This window comes from Callionymus lyra, chromosome 19, assembly GCF_982586985.1.
Source record: "Callionymus lyra chromosome 19, fCalLyr1.hap1.1, whole genome shotgun sequence".
Taxonomy (NCBI): domain Eukaryota; kingdom Metazoa; phylum Chordata; class Actinopteri; order Syngnathiformes; family Callionymidae; genus Callionymus; species Callionymus lyra.
The window spans coordinates 10,295,180-10,314,344 of NC_141836.1; the positions used below are offsets into that span (position 1 = coordinate 10,295,180).

At 39.4% G+C, this 19,165-nt stretch overlaps 1 protein-coding gene across 3 annotated transcripts in view; it reads left to right on the forward strand.

The window, feature by feature from the left end:
* Positions 1–16,509, forward strand: part of acot7 (acyl-CoA thioesterase 7) — a 28,918-nt gene extending 12,409 nt beyond the window's left edge. For all 3 annotated transcript variants that reach the window (XM_087781238.1, XM_087781237.1, XM_087781236.1), the window contains 5 exons: positions 4–118; positions 184–270; positions 7,685–7,801; positions 10,038–10,222; positions 15,741–16,509. In XM_087781238.1, the coding sequence (XP_087637364.1) occupies positions 4–118; positions 184–270; positions 7,685–7,801; positions 10,038–10,222; positions 15,741–15,842 (606 nt within the window). In that variant the 3' untranslated portion in view covers positions 15,843–16,509. The remainder of the gene's footprint in view (positions 1–3; positions 119–183; positions 271–7,684; positions 7,802–10,037; positions 10,223–15,740) is intronic.
* The last annotated feature ends 2,656 nt before the right edge of the window (positions 16,510–19,165 follow it).

The following is a 19,165-nucleotide window of genomic DNA, read 5'->3' on the forward strand; positions in this document are numbered from 1 at the left end:
TAGTATTCCAGCCAAGAGCAGGAGGAGGAGTTTCGTAAGCGCTATGAAGCCCAGAAAGTGAAAAGACTTGAAACCAAAACTGCTACTGAGGAGGTTTTGACCGATACTCCCAACTCTGGTAAGTGCCCTTCAACTCCCTTTACTTTTTTCGGATCATATTTAATGTTCGTTTTTGCTTCGCAGAGCCTCATACCGTTGGCGCCAGCCAGTCCGCTTTGGTCCAGCTAATAGGTCCTGGTGATTGCTCGCTACACGACTTCGCTAATGGCGGTACGTTTGAGGTCTTTAATCACTCCCCGTTTGCAGATCGTATCACATAAAGACGGCAAGAATCATTTGTAACATTTGCAGACTTGGGGTTTCGTCTTAATCACATTACATCCATTGAAAAAAAACAACAATCTCTCTTACAGATCATCAAGCGTTTCATTTTTTTCCAATTAAAATTACAGCAGGATCACTTTTCAATGAATTGGATCTCTGGAGAAAAGATACCGATGGAAGTCTGAACCCCCTGCTGTTCTCCAAAAGCAACAGCTAACCAATTATCGATCAGATAAATCCCACACAATGTGAAAAAGAGGTCTACTCTTGCAAGAACCAGACACTTTTTTTGAGAATGAAACACAATAATCACCATGTTGAATACGGTCATGGGTTTGAATCCCCTGGTGGTGAAAAGATGCCGTTGCTTCATGCATGACCCAGATTAATGTAATAGTGGCCACAGAACATTATGTTACGAAACGGTCATCTAATGGTTTGAAACGATAGACCCGTGTTGGAGAGAGTTTCACTGCTTCACATGGTTTGGTATTCACAACAGCAGCCGACCGATTCTCCAGCGATGTTACAGTATAGAAACCCTTCAGGGGGAGCGTGGAAAAAAAAAAAAAAAAGAGATGGCAGAGAAACCATGGAGCTGGAAAAGAGCTCTAGTTGGTTGGAGGGCAATTTGTAGTCTTCGAAAATACAAACACAAGGGATTTACAATGAGAAATGTAATATATAGTAAGACTTCTTGTGGGAATGTTACATTTGTCATGGAAAAACAAATTTAATTACCATTTCTTTCCACTTAAAGTAAATTCTTGGTGAATTTCCCATAACTAAACAAGGATGTACCCATAAAGAAATAGGACATCTCTGTATGCAATAACGTGAGACGTTGTTTCTTCCCCTGATTCACAGTCCAGGATAAAAAACAAACAAAACAGTTTCCTTCAGCAAACTATGGCAGCTTAGAGGAGAAAGAAACATCAATTTAATCCAAAGTGAAACGTCCCTGAGCAATAATTTTATGGCTTTTAGAGCGTACGTTCCGTTTCCTTCTCCTCTGACAAGCGAGTCGACTCGGATGCGTTCGGCCAGTTAAAGTCGCTAACCAGGTCGGACGTCGTTTTCTAAAAATCCAGACAAAGGTGATGATGGGTTTTAAAAACAACCCTGGTCCAAATAAATCAAATGCACGTTCATTTGTGACAAAATCGGCAGCAGATGATGCAGAAACGGCTTCTCTCGGCATCAGCCGTTTTAATCAAAGGTCACCGGAAAGTTGCGGAGCGCGTGATGGAGAGGAAATAAAGCGGTGCGTAAAAGAAGCGCATGTCATGGTTGACTCTTTAATGCACGCAGCAACATGTCCAATTAAAATTAAATATGGAACAGGCATGCCGTTCATTAAGACAACACACCCCACGATACGTCTCCGGCTCGGGCTGATGCTTGTTAAGCGGCGCTCGTTTGCCACGTTCGCCGAATTCATTTTGTTTACATAAGCAGAGGTCGGGTCAAGCATGCCCTCCTTTCCCTCCATGAACGCTCCCCTTTGAGTTAATTAAACATGAATTTGGCTGCTCGTGAATGAACTCGGACGACGACCACCATTATAAATCTAGCTTTGCCTTAAACCATGATGATTATAGGTCTAATAGATGCACATTTTGTTCATTCTAAACTCAGTTGCAACCCTTTAGTTAATTTAATTGACAATATTCGAGTAAAAACATTTGCTTAGCATGACTTTATTTGAGTAAATTGTTTTTTTTTCACCTCACAAAGTGACATCTGGAATAAAAAAAAAACAAGCGTCTAGCATAACAGCGATTCCCTTCTGTGGCGAGGAAAAAGTGACCTACTTATTTTTGAGCCCGAGGAGACATAAAGCACATGAACGAACACATGTGGGCAAATGTCATCTCATTGTTAGCAGAAAAGTCGCAGCAGCGAGCGATCAAAAACACCTTGCTTGTTGTTGGGTGTAATAAAAGGAGGGGAAAAATACACTTAAGTTGCTCTTTGATGATTGCGACAGAGTCAAAAACAAAAAAAATAATGCATTATTGACCCAAAGATAGAACAATTTTATGAAGTAGCTACTATTGACGTTAAGTAGATAAGAATAACTTCATTTCTTTGACCAAAGATCCATTAAATTGTATTTACAGAATATGGAGCGTCATGGAAATGGCGACCAAAATAAACCACCCGTTTCTCCACCTCTCCTCATTATCTGTTTTTATCCATCCATCCATCCATCTCTTGCACGACTTGTTGCTTCCCTTTTAGTCCTACGAAAAAAGTGTACCGTCCGTTTCCACGGCAACATGGGTTGACGGCCATAGGTGGACACACCACCGGCAGCTTGATTAAAATAAGTGCGTCTGAGAAAAAGAAAAAAAAAGGTAGTTTTGTTCCGAGGGGTTTTTATAGGCCTGTTTATTTTGTTGTGCTTCCATCTAATTACAGGGATGAGTGGCTCCGTGTTAAAAATGTCAGCGCCAAGAAGTCATGGAGCGCAAGTATAAGTCCACTGGAGTGTGTTTGATTGACCTTTGAGACTCTATAGGCTCACTTCTCCAGCACCAACATTGATCTAAAAGGCAATTTAATAGTAAATTAGTTGTTTCCCCAGACATTAAGAAGCAGAGTCTGGTAATTGGATGTCTCTTAAGATATGAAATATTAATTCTAAGGCGTTTTATTACTTTCACTAATTGTTTCTTACGAACAATTAATCATTTCTCAATTTTAAGATTGATATTTGACCTACTAACAAACAAGAAAAGAAAACATGGAATGTTCTAAAAGAAAATGCGTCTGTCAGTACGATTTTTGGTAATTATCAGTAGATTAAACTCTGATTTTTCAGGCATTTGACCAAAGAAATGTAGATTTTAGTGCGTACCATGTCACAATCTATTTTAGGGTGAACCCAGATGAAGGTTAGAGTGACCATCAGACAACTATATAAGATGACAAGAGAACAATTCCATAAATAACCAGAAGTCTAAAGACATATTACATCAATAGTCCAATACAAAAGAAAATACAGAGTCCAGTATCTCTAAAAGTCTAAAGATCCATCCACCGAACTGGAGAATGACACAAAAGGAAACAAATAAGAAAACAAAAAGGTCAAAACACTCGCAAATAAACAACAAACTAAAGTACTCGGGTATAAAAAAGTCAAATATACAAAAGGATTAAATACCAAAAGATGGAGAGAAGAGAAAAACAACCTCACCTGCTCAGGAAAATCTGTAGCACACGAGTCTGGGCTCAGCTGGTTTAAAATGGCTCTTGATTGTTGATGAGGTTCAGCTGCTGCACACTACGGAGAATTGAGGAAGGAGAGAACCAAATAAAACCAAAATAAAAGTGGAACATGAGAAACCAGCCCTTTAAAAATGAACGACAAGTTGAAGAAAATAATTCAATTATGTACTTCCATGACTGTAGATATATCTTCCAAAGTAAAGGAAGTAATCTCTCATGACAAATAAACAGAATAGAGATGTATACATTTATGTTATCAAATGGAAAAAAAGGATAATAATCTAAACTAAATTGGATTTGTTTTGGTCCACAGTAGCTGCTGACCTTTACTATCACAGCCAGAGAGGTGCATTTTATCTGAATGGCCTTCAGCCAGAGCAGGGAAAATAGGTTTATGATTCCTCTCCGGCGCTGGTAGTGTACGGTTGAGGGATGGACGTGTCGGGAAGAAATAACGAGATCCACAGTTTCAAACTTTAGTTTGGGGTAAATTCCCAGGAAAAAAAACAAAACTCCAGGATGCGTGTCGCCTAGCAAGTTTCTATAGTGACGGCTCATTAGGAAGCAGCTTGATACCGACGGTGATGAAAGAGCTTGTCGGTAAAAAAGACGAATTAAGGTAGATCGAGGATGGATGAGATGGTGGGACACGAAGATGGACGGTGGGGCTGCAGGTGTAGACTTATAACACGGACAAATTTTATTTTAAGCCAGTCTAAAAGATGGTCCAATAGAAAAAGTTAGTTAATAGTCTGGCTGGAACAAATGTCACTGCTTGTTCCTTGTTAAAACTTACCCTTACGTGGTGAGTGATACAGATAAAATGGTTAGTTTTTTTTGGACTTTTGTTCCGGTCGCCATTGGACAGCGTCAAGACATTTTAAGGGACGTCGTCAAAAGAAATCTAATCACAGAAGTAGTTTCGCTCGTGGCAAACTGGGCTGCACTCTGGACATGGCAGCTAATTGTATTTCTCTTCCCATTCTGAGCGGTTTTTACTGCCAAAAAACCCACAACTATCCTCCTCCACCCCCCCGTTTTCCCTGCACCATCCCGCCTCTCGTGTTCTCGCCCTCGGGCGGAGAGAGAGTCATAGTGTGCCATGTCACCCTGTGAATGTGTAACGGCCGCCCTCGGGCCATCCTAGCCCGGCTTCTCCTTATTTGCGGTCTCGCATTCAGCTCCGGCCATTTGCTCCGACTGTACACGGAGAGAGCTTTTGCGATCCGATCTTTTTTCCCCTCAGTGATGCCACAGCGTCGCGCTGAAGGAGGTCATTGATGAACTCCCAAAGTTAAGAACATCGAAGGTCCCTTTTCAGATGAATAAAACATCACGTAATACCCAATTAAACAAAGTATATTTACGAAGCCGAGAGCTACTGGTGCATCCGAGTGACTCCTGAGAAGACATCTGGTGTCTTTGGATGACACAGGATAGTGTAAGAAAAAACTGATGTTTTAATGTTTTGTGTGGGAGAACAGGATATAAGAGCTTGAATCCTAATCTAATCACTGCTTCCTTAAGTGTGAATGCCACATTTAGGAGCCCTGCGGCACATTCTCTATAAACTCCCACTTCTTTGGCTCATGTAAGACAAGCTACCCAGTGCAGATGGTTGGTGGATTTCGTGAGACGAGTCTTGGGCAATTTTCGAAAAAGACAGTTTCACAAACACTAAAAAGCAGATGTCAGACAATTTCTACACTTTTTTTTTTTTTTTGTCTTTAAACGACTCACCCACTCGGATGATCCATCCGCGCGAGACAAGAACTGTTTGTCTCACCGCTGAACTACCTAGCGCTCGACATGACGAAACAAACGGTCTTTGAAATCCCACGTGCTGACCCCGTAGAGCTCCGTCATCCAACTAATGGATGTCATATTTGCAATCTGCCTCATTTCCTTTTAAAGTGCTTTTTCCTTTTACGGATCCTCTGTTAGTGTTTGGATGATCAAGTGTTTGGATGATTCCATTACCCAAAATCTATACTAATCATTTTTGCTCCAGAGACGGTGAGAAGATTGTTTCAGGACAAAACCCCTAAATTATCTTCACACAAAAACAAGTTTCCCTCTGAATACTTTCTTAAATTCATAAGTTGTGAAGTCGGATAGAGGAGTTGCAACTCCAACTTGGATATTTTCTCCAAGAAAGATACTTTATAAGTCAGTGGGAACCTGTCAAACAGTGAGAGGTCTGTGGTTTGGGAGGTATTGTTGGCCTACTTTACTGATGATAATATATACATACATGGAAACAACATGCATATGTTTTACATGGCATTATTTACAGATTTATTAGGCAAAAATGTGCTTTAATTCGATGTTTTAATGCTAATCGGAAACGTTTGAATGTATAATAGTCCTTTCATTTATTCGCAGATTCATTAGATAAATGTTATAGTTTGTTATTATACTTGAAATTGAACTAGTATTGGTATCCAATACTGAAAATTTGAAATCGTGACAACACAGTTGCAAAATAAAGGGAGCGAAAGGTAAGCAGTATCTGTAGTATCTTTTTAAGTTATTGTATGAAAATACATATTGTGGTGTATATCATTATCGTGATCTAAAAATCGTCAATACGGTGATACAATATTTTTTTCATATCGCCCTTGTAGATAAACAGGTTTAAAGGAATGTAGACGGAAACAACAACGCCATTGATTATCCCTTTGAATCTCTACAACCCTCATTGTTTTAAGAGAAAAAACTTTTGATAACTGATGAAATAAACAACCAGTTGAAGTAGAAGAATACGCTTCCCATATAATGCCAGTGAGGGATTTTATTTTGTTGGATTTTTGTATCCAAGAGCAGTAACTGAAACAGTCATGATGCTGCCATTGTGTGACTTGTCCTATTATTCTATTATTTGGTGGAATAGCAAGGACACTCAACAACACAAGAGGGTATTTTAGTGCATAATAGTGTTGGTAAAAAAAAAGGATTAAGGCGTTGGTTAAAATGTAAATATGCCGGGAGGCCTAGGAAAATCTATTCGAGCACAGCGAGCGAAAAATGTTCAATTTAAAGTAAAGTGAAGACGTGATTCAAGATATGTCTTATTGTTCGACCTGTGGTACGTCAATTAGCCCCGACTTTATTTCCAGCCGAACACGAGAAATAGCAACATGAAGCTTCATTGTGTTCGCTTCATTATTTATGGCAAATCAACAATCCGCTGACGACCGGGGCTGCGTTGCATCCACAGGCTTGAATTAAACCACAGAAAAACATATTGATAGGTCATTAAACTTTCATGACGTTTGACGGCTGAAAGCTTTGGTGAGGAAGTTACTCACAAGACTTGTACATAATTAAACCCTTAGGTGGTACATTTCTTAATGGTTAGTGATTCGCTTCCACCGAGGAGAATATCGCCACGACAACGGTAATAAAAATAGTTTATTGCTTGAGAAATGGGAAAAGTTTGAAAAGTTCCACGTCCTCCAAGAAGTCCAATACTTAGATACTTAAAGAGTTTAAAGACAAAGAAACTAATTTATACTTTTATGTGTGATTCAAAAATCAAGTATTTTTAAAATAAACTACTAATCAAAAGGGTGATGTATACTGTAAAGTTTATGTGCTTTAAAAGTGTTTATTTTGCCCTCATGACGCCCTTAAAACCATTGAACTGATTGTTTAGAGAAGTTTTTTTAAATACTAGTGTCATATAATTCAAGTTCTTGGTTTTAAGACGTCATTTACGGTCTTTATAATGCCATGTTTGGTCCTTAAATTAAATAAATCAATATACAATCAAATTAGTCTATATTTAAGTATCCCTTACATATAAAAAGCTCCTTGATGGGCCGGCTCAAAGGTCCTAGTATATAATGTGTCTTGGGAAATGTAACGGTCCATCCTTGTTCTAAATGGTTAGTTTTTAAACCATAGATTTAAACCGTTTGATTATTTTTTTCTGCTCTTTTTAAGTTGAACACTTTACATTTAACAAATATAAATAATAAATTCTTACCAAACTACAAATCTGACAATTGAGAAGTGGAATTGGATCAAGAGCCATAGACTGGTTGGACTTCAACATCGATTCTGTGTCGTCAAAACAGATTATCGTACAACTTTTGATCATTTATCTTGTCTTTTCCTAAAGGGGCGATCATGAAGATGATGGACGAGGTCGCCGGCATCGTCGCCGCCCGTCACTGCAACAACAAAATCGTCACCGGTTCTGTCCAGGAACTCAACTTTATACGCAAGATCAAGAAGGGTGAGACAAAACTCACACATCTTATAATAATAATAATAATAATAAAGGCTTAAAGAGACGTTTTGGAAACGAGAGTCAGAGAGTTAAAAAATGTTCCGTAGTGTTTTTACCGGAATCGCTGTTGAAACCGATGAGTCTGAATATTCCAAACATGAGCAAGAGCCTGTGAAGTGTAATGGAACATTTGAAGACATTCAGCATTGACTATCTTTCCATGAGCTGTACTGATGAGATCCAGACCTGCAGCTTCGACGTGCAGATGTTATGATTAGCTGAGCTCCATGTCAACAAAGAACCATCAAGAAGAAGCGAAGATGAAAAACTCCTTTTATTTTCGTAACAGTGTTCCAGCGTTTCTTCATGCAACGAGAACTGCAGCGTATTACGCTGGAGTCAAACCTGTTTGGGAAATGATAAAACATGCCAGGAAATTGGTTCACATCAGCTTCCAGCTGTTTCTGCTTGCTCCCCTCGCCGCTTTCATCTGTCCTCCCAGTTTATGTGACGGTGACATGAGTCGGTTATGTCACCAGAAGAGTTCCCATTTTGCAGGACAAAGTACAATTAGAGCCGCTCGTCGCCACTAATGCTTTCTTCACTCCTGGACTAAAGTGCTGGAGCTCTTTTGAGACCTTTTTTTGGATCTCAAAAACACTTTTGTTACCATATCCGACCTTCCTTGCTGCTCAAGATATTCAAAGTAATTAATAATTGATTGGTCGAGAGACGATTTATCGAGTTAGGATCCCACTATTCCCCTTCCGAGAGCTTCATTTCAGGAAACCAGTTACTTGATGCTATAATCAATATTTTGATGAAAGTTATGAATGGTTTTATAGTCGTGTCGTTTTTAAGGATTGGAGCCTGTTTACAAAGTGTTTCTGTGAGGAAATTAATATTTCTGACAATTTTTCATTTCTATTTCTATTCTAAATATCACTTGTTTTTTATTTTGATATTTGGTAAATATTTATTCTTCTTGTACCTCGAAATAAATTCTGTTATGCCCTTTTTTCCCCAAATAAGTCAAATAATATTAGTGAAAGAAACATTTTAGCTTATCTTTCTAAAGTAATGACAAAACCGCAAATAGTTGTTGACATTGATTATCTCTATTCCTGTTCTTAGCTTAAATTATTTTAAATATAATCTTCAACTTATTTGCCACAATGTCAACATCATAGCTTTAAAAAATATACTGAAGTAACAAGAACTATAATTAAAAAAATGACAATTATTTTTCATTGTACGTTGCTTTCATTGTACATTTTATATTCATTTTAATAAAATATAAATCATAACAAACTGTTGTGAAATTGTCAGGTTAGATATTAGACTTGACGTTTTAATCTAGCTCAGATCGGGTTTAAAGTCACACATTTTACTTGTATACAAGTGAGAAAAACACAGAGTTTACATGTCTGTCTGAATGTTATATTATCAGCCCAGTTTCACAAGCCATTCATTATATTACTCCAAAAGTAACCACCAAAAACCAACTTTCCATGAAGTACCATCACTTTCCTTTTTCACACAAGCAGTGAGAGAATATTATAATATTTGGTAAAGTATTGAATTAAAAAAACAAACTTAACTTAGCTCAGGGTATTTCCCATCAGAAATAAAATAAAAAATGAATAAAACATAATGGCCCTAAAAAACAAATAACCATAACATAAATAGTTAAACTAGTAATTAATTATAGACCCAGGTATAAAATAAACTTTAAAAATACTGCTAATGGCCCCTGGGACACACTTTGCCCCGGTCCGAATATAACCAAATATCATTATAAAACTAACATCTAACAAAAATATTAATTCTAAATTATCTGTAAATGCAAACCCACACAGGAAAAAAACCCAGATGTTATAACATCCCCGTCTCATGATCCGTATCCAGGAATAAGATCCCTCTCTCTTGTCGTCTCTATGGCAACAGAATGTAATAATACAGCACCAGAAGATTAAAAAAAAAATAACGAAGCTCCAGACCTCATGTGTGCCTGTTCACTGCACAGACCAGATGGAAGAAGCACGTTTTTGACTCTTTCCTGATTTAATCAAACTTGTTTTATTGATTATTATTCCATTAAACACGTTATCATTATCTTCCGTTTTTTTTCACTAAATAAAAAAAAATCCCTTTCATTGCAGTCAAGAAAATATTAAGAACTACATGTCCCATATTGCACTGCAACAGTTTTTGAATTGTTTCTTTTCGCTCCATGCATCAGCTTCCGTGGTGACGGTGTCCGGACGCCTCACGTTCGTCAGCACCTGCTCGCTGGAGATCGAGGTGCTCGTGGACGCAACCATACTGATGGAGGCGACGGAAGTTCGATATCGATCGGCCTGGGGATTCTTCAGCTACATCTGCCTGGGCAGCGACAACAAGCCTCACCCGGCTCCTCCTCTCAAGGTTCGTGTCGCAACGTGTTGTGGCTTCTATTCTAGTTCAGTAATTCAGATTATAGATCCACGAAGGTCTGCTTTTTGTTCAGGTCTGAGTTCAGACGGAGGAGAAAAGTGGGTCATTAATGGGCGACGACACTCTTCTTCTTGTTGATAAATAAACCTTCACTGAAGACAAATATCAAACTTTATAGGTAATTTATCTTCCGCTACAAGCCAAACACAACTCTGAGATCATTTGGGGCTTTGTTTATAAACACCAAAAAGATAGATAAGATACTAAATTGATCTCCAACAAGTTCAAATCAAATATTTACATCAGACTCCGGGGACAAATAAAAATCCATATTAGTGTAAGAATCTTAAATATTTCCTGACGCCGGATTTCGCAGTATTCCCCAAGACAAATGTTGTTTATATTCAGTTGTACATGTAGTCATGATGTGGGTGTGTGGCAGTCGGGGGTTGTGTGTTTCTTTTGTTTCATGGCCCTGTGGGGTGTTGAAGAGCTGTTGGACGTGAGGGGGGAACGATTTAAAAAAAAGCATTAGGAATAGTAGACTTAATGGTCAATCATTTAAGACTTATCTAACGTAAAGGTCTCAAACTTTGATTCTTGTTGAACAATTTCTGTCTGATTTAATTGTATCTGTTCCATCTTAGCTATATACTCAAAGCTATATTAATAATAACAAGACATTCTTATTTGTTTCTTGGCCTTTTATAGTATATAGTTTTAACTGTATATTGTTTTTAAATGTTTAAGCGCTTTGTGACCCTGGTCTAGAAAGGCGCTTTACAAAATAACCATTGTTTACTTACTTACTTACTTATTATTTAATGATATTTATTCCTTAACCATCTCTACAAAGTTGTGATACTCGGATAAATCCACGCTTAAAAAAACGCAAATTATAATGTTAGATAGTTAAAAATAGGGAGTTAGTGTAAAGTGAAGAAATAGACATTGTTTAAAAACACTATTTATTAAGAAGGTGAGAAACAAAGTCACTCATGTGTGAGAAATGGTAATATAAATGTAAATAAAACAGAAAAACACTTTACACAATCATTTGTTTTTCTGTCCCGTAAGTGCTGGTTGGTCATTTTTAATCCTATAGCTACGAAATTCCCCATTTTTGTATGACCTTCTCCTGCTGCAGACGTCCTTCAGCTTCACCGAAATCTGCTCCAGTTTGGTTTCTTTTCACTTTAAAGGATTATGTAAATCCTCCCATCACTGACAAGTAGCCGAGTCAGCATATTGTTAGAATCTTAATGTATCTTTTACCTGCAGGAGGAGGACATGGTAGGCGTTTAAAACCTGGTGCATCTTGGGGTTTTTTTTAAATGAAGACGCCAGTTACGTGACACAGAAACGTGTGAGGACTTATTCGAAGCGTTTGTGACGAGCGCTTCGGAAAACGTCGCTTCCAGAGCGCCGTGTATCCGCCACACGTGCCCGAACACATCACTGAGCATATTAATGCCAGAGTGTTTATTTCTACGAGCCACGCTCGACGCTATTTCCGCTCGCCAACCCCTTCACTTGGAGGGGCTCAAACTCACGAGGTAGATCAAACCCAGAGAGTGACTCTGTTAATTTCGCATAAACTATTCATAGGATATTTCTCTGGTGGATTGAGACGCGTCAGATGCGGGGGGGAAAAAAAAAAAAAAAAAGGTTTAACACATCACTCCAATTAACGCCCCGATGGCTGATGTGGGACCGTGATGGATGGAAATGGTGATGGTGACATTAATTTGACTTGTAAGGCGAGCGACGGAAGCGGCGGCGCACTGAGCTTTATTATAGATTTATCGCACGGAAAAAAGTGTTCGTCACGATGAAAGAGTCAATATGTCGTTTGTTGACCTGAAGGGGTTTCTGGATCCGAGTTGACAATTCTGCGTCGGTATGAATTGTAGACGAGGGAAATCAAGAGGAAAAAAAGCTTTGTTGATTAAAATCTACCATTTAAAATTCACTCTAGTTTGTGTCTTTTCAGTTGCGACTTTTATTCTTTTCTGTCGGACAAAAAATAATTTGCGATGGAGCATAAAGATGCAACTGATAATTGGACACACTATAAGTACGTTCTGTCTTTACTCTCCTTGTACAAGTAAAACTAGTTTGACTTTAAACCAATTTAGTTTTTTTAGTTTCAGCTCTAACAATAATCATTATATTTAAATATATATATATGTTTAATAATGGTTAGTCAAAGACAACCATGAGAGTCTTGGAGTAGAGCTCCTTGGATATATCCGAGTCAGATTAAGTCGTAGACTAAGATGAGAGTTTGATGGTAAAATCCACCATTTTGAGGAACCACAACCCAAATAAAATCCCTCATTTCCGCGAGGAGGAAAATCAGTCTGATGGTGAGAAGGTAGTGCAACACGACACCCACTCCAGAGACGCGTTTGACTTTGTCGCCTCCACCTATCTTTCCTGGATTGAAAAACCTCCCGGAGGACCGACTCAAACCTTACACATTTCTGTAATGAAACGTTGTTGCCGTTGAGTCGCCAGATCTTGCTCCACATAGCTTCTAAAAATAGCTCGATCAAAGAGGGGGGGAGGTTGGGAGGAGGGGGGAGAAAAAGAAGCTACTCTTGCTATTTCTGATTCTAGGTGATTTTCCCCCACATTTGCTCATCTGGGCTTCCTCTCCTGTGAGCCGCCTGTGTTTACTATTTATAGATTTTCCATTTTTAGCTTCGCGGGGGGAATGTGTATGTGGGATGGAGGGGGGGTTGCAGAAGGTCTGTCACTTAGGCTGTTGATGGAGACGGTAGAGAAGTGGAGGGTAAATAATCGCGAGTGATAAATATGCATGAGAATGGTCTGAGATCCCCTAATATTCCGCTCGAATCCATCCATTCATCGATCACATCCACCTATTGCCTTCATCCCCCGCTTTTATTTTCTTGCTGGCACAGACTCAGCTGGACCTCCCTTGATACGACAACAAGCACAGTTGTCATGACAACCTCCCAGAGTCCACATGAAGCCCGCGCGGCGTTATTTTTAGCTGCCACCCATTCAGGATAATAAACGGCGAGTTAATGGGCGCACCCTCGTGCCAGAGACGCAAGTATTCCGGACGCCATGGTGATCCGAAGCGCCGGCACACGCGTCGCGGCGAATTATTACGTCTTAATTAATACACGGAAAAGCTTGGAGGAACATAATCGCTAATTTATGGGGGTGAGGGGGGTCTGGAACATTTGGTTTCGTGAACTGATGCGAGATTTGAGTTGTTGTATAATCAATTAAACTTTAAATATATATACAATATTAGATTAAACATGCATTGCACATATTTAAAAAATAAAATAATAATAATAAAATCAAATACTGTATGGAGTATTACTAGACTAGAGTTGTTGTTGTTTTGCTTGGTTTGAGTTAGTAAAAGAATGTCGGGCGATGCCGCTAAATGACATACAACGCTTACATAAATAAGTTATCAGGAAGAACACTAACCATTCTGTACTTCATCTAAAGTCTGACTGAAATCTACTTGAGTCTTGTGACATTTATTCTTATTTTTCGGAGAATTAATAGCTAGCGACGGGGTATAAAGATGCAACCGAAAAGTTCTTGCTTCAGAAAAAAATCGGACCGTCTATGAGAAGGTTCTGTATTTATTCTCCTTGTACAAGTAAAATGACTTTAAACCAATTCAGTCTATGTAAGTTTATTTAAGAACTATAATTCTTAAAGGGCCACATTAAATTATGTGAATGTTGTTAGGGGCCGTCAAGCAAACAGAAAGACGAAAAGATCCCCCCCACCCCCCAAAAAAGGACATTCGTCATTAGGCCGTGACTTTTATTAAGCTAAATAAGATGCAATTTCATTCTTGTATAGATGAGTTTTTTTCAAAACATTTCTTCAACTTACTTATAAAAAATGTTTTGACGGATTAATATATAATCGAATAATTACACACAAAAAGTAAACAAGTGTTATGTTCAAATGTAATAAATACAAAATACATTTGTTAATGCATTAGAACCATTTATACATGATTATACTTTGCCCAGGTCTGGTCTATGAGAAGGTTCTGTGTTTTCCATCTCCTTGTACAAGTAAAATGACTTCAAAACCAATTCAGTTTTTTAAGTCAGATTCCTGATCCAACAATAATATCATTATATTCAAATACATCAACTATGAGATTCTTGGAGTAGAGCTCCTTGGATGTATGCGAGTCAGAATAAATCGATCACAGGCGTCGTTCTTGTAGAAAAGGTTCTCAAAGTTCCAACTTTTCTTCTTAAAAGCCGTCGTTCTCCCGTCTGGGTTTGACAAATTATATGGTGCCGCTCAACGTCGGCGCAGATGGCTCTTGTTATTCTTGAGCTGGCTTCGTGTAGCTCACTTCTGCTTTTGAGAATCTGCTATTTGGCAGTACTTCTGGTGCCCACTCTCAAATCGGCCCTCGCCAACAGAGAGGACCCCCCCGCTCCCCTCTCGTCCCCCCTCCTCTGGCATTCACTCAAGGTTTGTCTCGGCTCCAACTTTCTACAATGTGGTTTGTCAAACGCGATAAAACTGGTCACTAATGGCCGAGCTGCTGGTGAGACAGCTGTTTCTCTGGCTCCTCTGACCCAGAACCATGTGTGGTGTTGTCCTGGTTCCACCTGTAGCTGGCCAGGATGCGTAGACTTCATCATTCTGATGCTTGAGATGCCGCGAGGGTACTCGTAGGAATTCCACTCACACTCTGGGTAAACACTGAAGAGAAAAGCGTGGATCGTCATTAAGATGCTGATGTCATTCCAGGTCTGACAGATCTAGTGTTGCCACCTCGACTGAAGTTCTATCACAATAAGATGTTCATGAATAAAACCCCATTATCCACATTAAATTAAGGATTATACAGATTTTAATAACTTGATCTGGAGGAACAATAGTCCCTCGTTTATTATGAACTCACCCACTTCAAAGTAGTGACCTTTTAATTGTCCACTTGTTTAAATAAAGAACATTTATTAGGACTTGCAACCTCGAGGCGACACCCCTCTCAGTAACGGTGACCTGAACAGCTCCCGTAATGCTTTGCCGCCCAGCCAACCAATCGAAAGCTGACGACCACTTTTTGACATGGCACGGTATGAGCGACCAATCGGACGTCACCAAATAGAGCAGATTGTAGAAAGGCATTGTGGGAGTTGACAGTCATGAAGGCACCATATGTAAGGTGGATTCGGTAACTAGTGATTTTCTGTGGTTGTTTGCTGTTTAAAGAAGTCACTAGTCAATAAGGAGGGTTGTTTAATTTGGTGTTTGCTACGGGGTGTAATTAAACTGAAGAAACTGTTTATACAAGTGGCAAAAATACTGATTCAAATCTTTGAATCTGCAGTTGCATCTGAACACTCGATCAAAAAAGGCTGAAAATCAAATCGACTAATTGCTGCTGAGACTTGAAAATGCATGTTTTATTTTGTGTGTCTTTGCACAAAGCTGAAGGAAGTATGGCAGCCTGAGCCTGTGGATGTGTCTCCAGGTCCGCGGCGAGGAGGAGGAGAAGCGCTTCGAGGAGGGGAAGGCTCGATACCAGCTGAACAAAGCCAGACGAGAAGCCGAGAAGCAGAAGCTCCAGAAGTAAACAGCAGCTGCAGCCGTGCATCAACATTCCCTTAACTCAACGCAAGAAATGAAACGAGGCTCCACTTGTTGAACCTGCTAATCACCAAAGTCTTCACGTAAAGCTTTGAAAACTTATTTTATTAACCGTATTTAAAAAAGGAAGAGTTTCACCGTCAGGGAAAAGAAAGCGAGTGAATAATAATGAATAAATGATCCAAAGTATGAATCCGTGGCTGTCGCCTCGTGTCCTTGCAACTTTTTTTCCTGATGATGTCATTGTCTCGGGCATGTCTTGGCAGAGATGCTGCATCTTCTCCGCACTGAGGCTCTCACAGAGGAATCAAGCTCGAGGGGTGTGGGGGGGGGGGTTGTGACTCAACTCCTTCCTCCTCCTCGGCCACTCATCCCCTTCTCCCCCCTTCTCCTGTGTCAAACTCTTTTGTCTTTTAATGCTCTTTTTTTTATTTTATTCCTCCCCGTCTCTGCTCATGACTCACCGTTCCTCTATCACTGCTCACATAATATGCTACGTTTGATTTGACGGTGTATCATCCTTCGACTCTGTTCCTGAAGCTAAATCATGTAGCATCGCTAGCTAGCGTCACAAAAATCATGTATTTATATACGGTTTATAATTTAATAAAGTGTGTGTAAAGTTAAATAAATCATTTTTTGATTTACAATTCCTTAAGCGTCTTAATATTCAGTGTTCATTTTTGTGTTGCAATTAAACTTCTGACCACTACGTCCTCAAAGCTTAAGGAACACTGAAATCCTGGCGATGACTGGGGACGAGAGGATACAGTCGACTCCAGCAGCTTTTAAAGCTGATGTTTGGTCCTATTTTGGTGGAGACTCAGGACCAGAGGATACAGTCAACTCAAGCAGCTTTTAAAACTGATGTTTGGATATATTTTGGTGGAGACTGAGGACGAGAGGATACAGTCGACTCCAGCAGCTTTTAAAGCTGATGTTTGGACATATTTTGGTTTCAAAAACTAATGAAATTAGTTGCGACTTCGTCAAGAGTCATGTGGTCTGTAAACTCTACAACACCAGAGTCAAGTACTCGACAACACTACACATATATATCCTTGTTACTTCAGTATCACAATATATTGCAATACATCATATACTTTATCTTCTCTCGCTCTTTCCCTCATCCAACTACCCCCCCCCCCCCATCCACTCAACATTGAGTCTGGTTCCGCTCGAGGTTTCTGCCAAGTCTTTCCTCACCATTGCCACACTGTGATTCAATCAGTGTTGACTTGATAAACTGTAAAGTATCTTAAGATAACTTTGTTATGATACTTCAAATGAAATAACATTTAATTTAAGTAAGTAAGTAAGTCATTTTTATTTGTATAGTGCTTTTCCAGACCAGGGTCACAAAGCGCTTAAACAATCAAAACAATATTCAATAAAGTATATACTTTAAAGGGCAAGATAAAACTGATAACACAACAGGAGTTTCAGAAATTATTATAACTTACCTCATTTACATTTTTACAGTTGCACATTTTCCCAGTATTTGGTCCCAAATAATACATTTTTTGTCATTTATTTTTAGTCTCAAAGTCTTTTTGGTTTTTAGACTGGTATCCTCTGTTTAGTTAGTATTAAAAATATTTAAAATATCTTAACATGACGAAATATTAGGGGCAAAACGGCTTTTATATTAGATAAAATACATTTTATGTTAAATGCGAATGAATTACCCTTTTTTTTGCGCTTTAAGCTTGGTTTTATTATTAGATTTTCGTACTTTTCTCTCTCGTCAGCCAGTGTATAAAATGTGTCCCGTGAGGAAATGTAATCGTCCACCACTGCTGGAACAGACTGTATCACTCTGGGCTGCCAAAAAAAAAAAATAAAAGCGCTGAAAAATGATCCGGGTCACCAGCAGCAGCAGCAGCAGACGGATCGATACCAGCATGTCAAGAAACGAAGAGGTTATTATTAAGTTTTACCGCCTATAGAGGAATCAGCTGAGTGCTCCGGATTATCCCTCTCCTTTTCCTACCGAGTCATTTGTTAAAGGATCTTGAAGGTTATTGTTTCTCAGTGCCTCCAGTGCCAAGTGTGTGCTTTTTATTTCCCAAACGAAAATAAAGTTAGGCCCGAGCGGCACCGGGGGACACGTCTATTTTTAAACATCAGTGGAGTCGTGGCCTCTCGAGAGTTAAAAAAAAAAAAAAAACACAGAAGAGAGGGACAAGAAGACGGTTGGATTATGTGTTCAATGTGAATCACTTCCTGAAGAGATCTTCAGGCAAAAGATAGAATTTAAAAATAAGCTGCTTTTAAATAAGGAAACAGGGATTTTTAAGGCTCGATTTGAACCGCGATGTCAAGACCTGACCTTGTCACAGAAATGTCCCGGCGCTCGCTGAGGAGACGGATGACCCGGCGTTGCCAGAGTAAAAAAAAAAAATTGGATCCTTGAGAGATGAGTAAATGATGGAGAAAGTGCTCGGCTATTATTGAAGACCGACCCGCTGTTGAACCTTGAACCCTCACTGTTGACGGCCTGATCTCAAGACCTACCGATCGGTCCTCGCACACCAAATACATTTCTTTTTTTTATTGTCTCGCACCTCCTGGAATACCTTCACACACACCACGTTCCGGCTGTTATCCGGGCTCGGAGCCAACTGGGCTATCGGAACAGAGGAGTAGGTGATGGCCCACGTTTTGTCTCGCCTGGATCTCCCCTTTTTATTTTTTATTCCTCCGAGGGCCTTGTTAAATGAGGCTCCCTCGCTTCCTAACGCACACAAACCTCTTCCACGGGAGTCCCAGATGGAGCCGGTAAAAGACATCCAGCCTCGTGGAGATGACGGAGGGGAGCGAGGACAGCCTGGTGCCGCTGGAGCAGTGGGCGGGGAATGCCTTCTGTTGCTTTTTACTTCCAGGTCACCTGGCATCGCACCGAGCAGGCTGGAGATGGACAAGGAGCCTCTTTTTTTATTTATTTTTTTAACTTGCTCACCAGTAACGTCAGGCAGAGGGTGTGAAATGAAACTGTTTTTTTGATCAGTGGTGCTGTGAGAACATATTAAAAAACGTTTATTTAATGGTTTATAATTCAATAAAGTTATAATTCTATTTTTTGATTTACAATTAACATGCAAATATTCACAGCGTTTGTTCATTTTTGTGTTGCAATTAAACTTCCGAGCAGTCTTCCGCAGCTGAATGAACAATTAAATCCCGGCGATGACTGAGGACGAGAGGATACAGTCGACTCCAGCAGCTTTTTAAAGCTGATATTTGGACATATTTTGGTTTCGAAACGAATGAAAGCAGTTGGATGAAGTAAGGTATAAAATCCTGCGA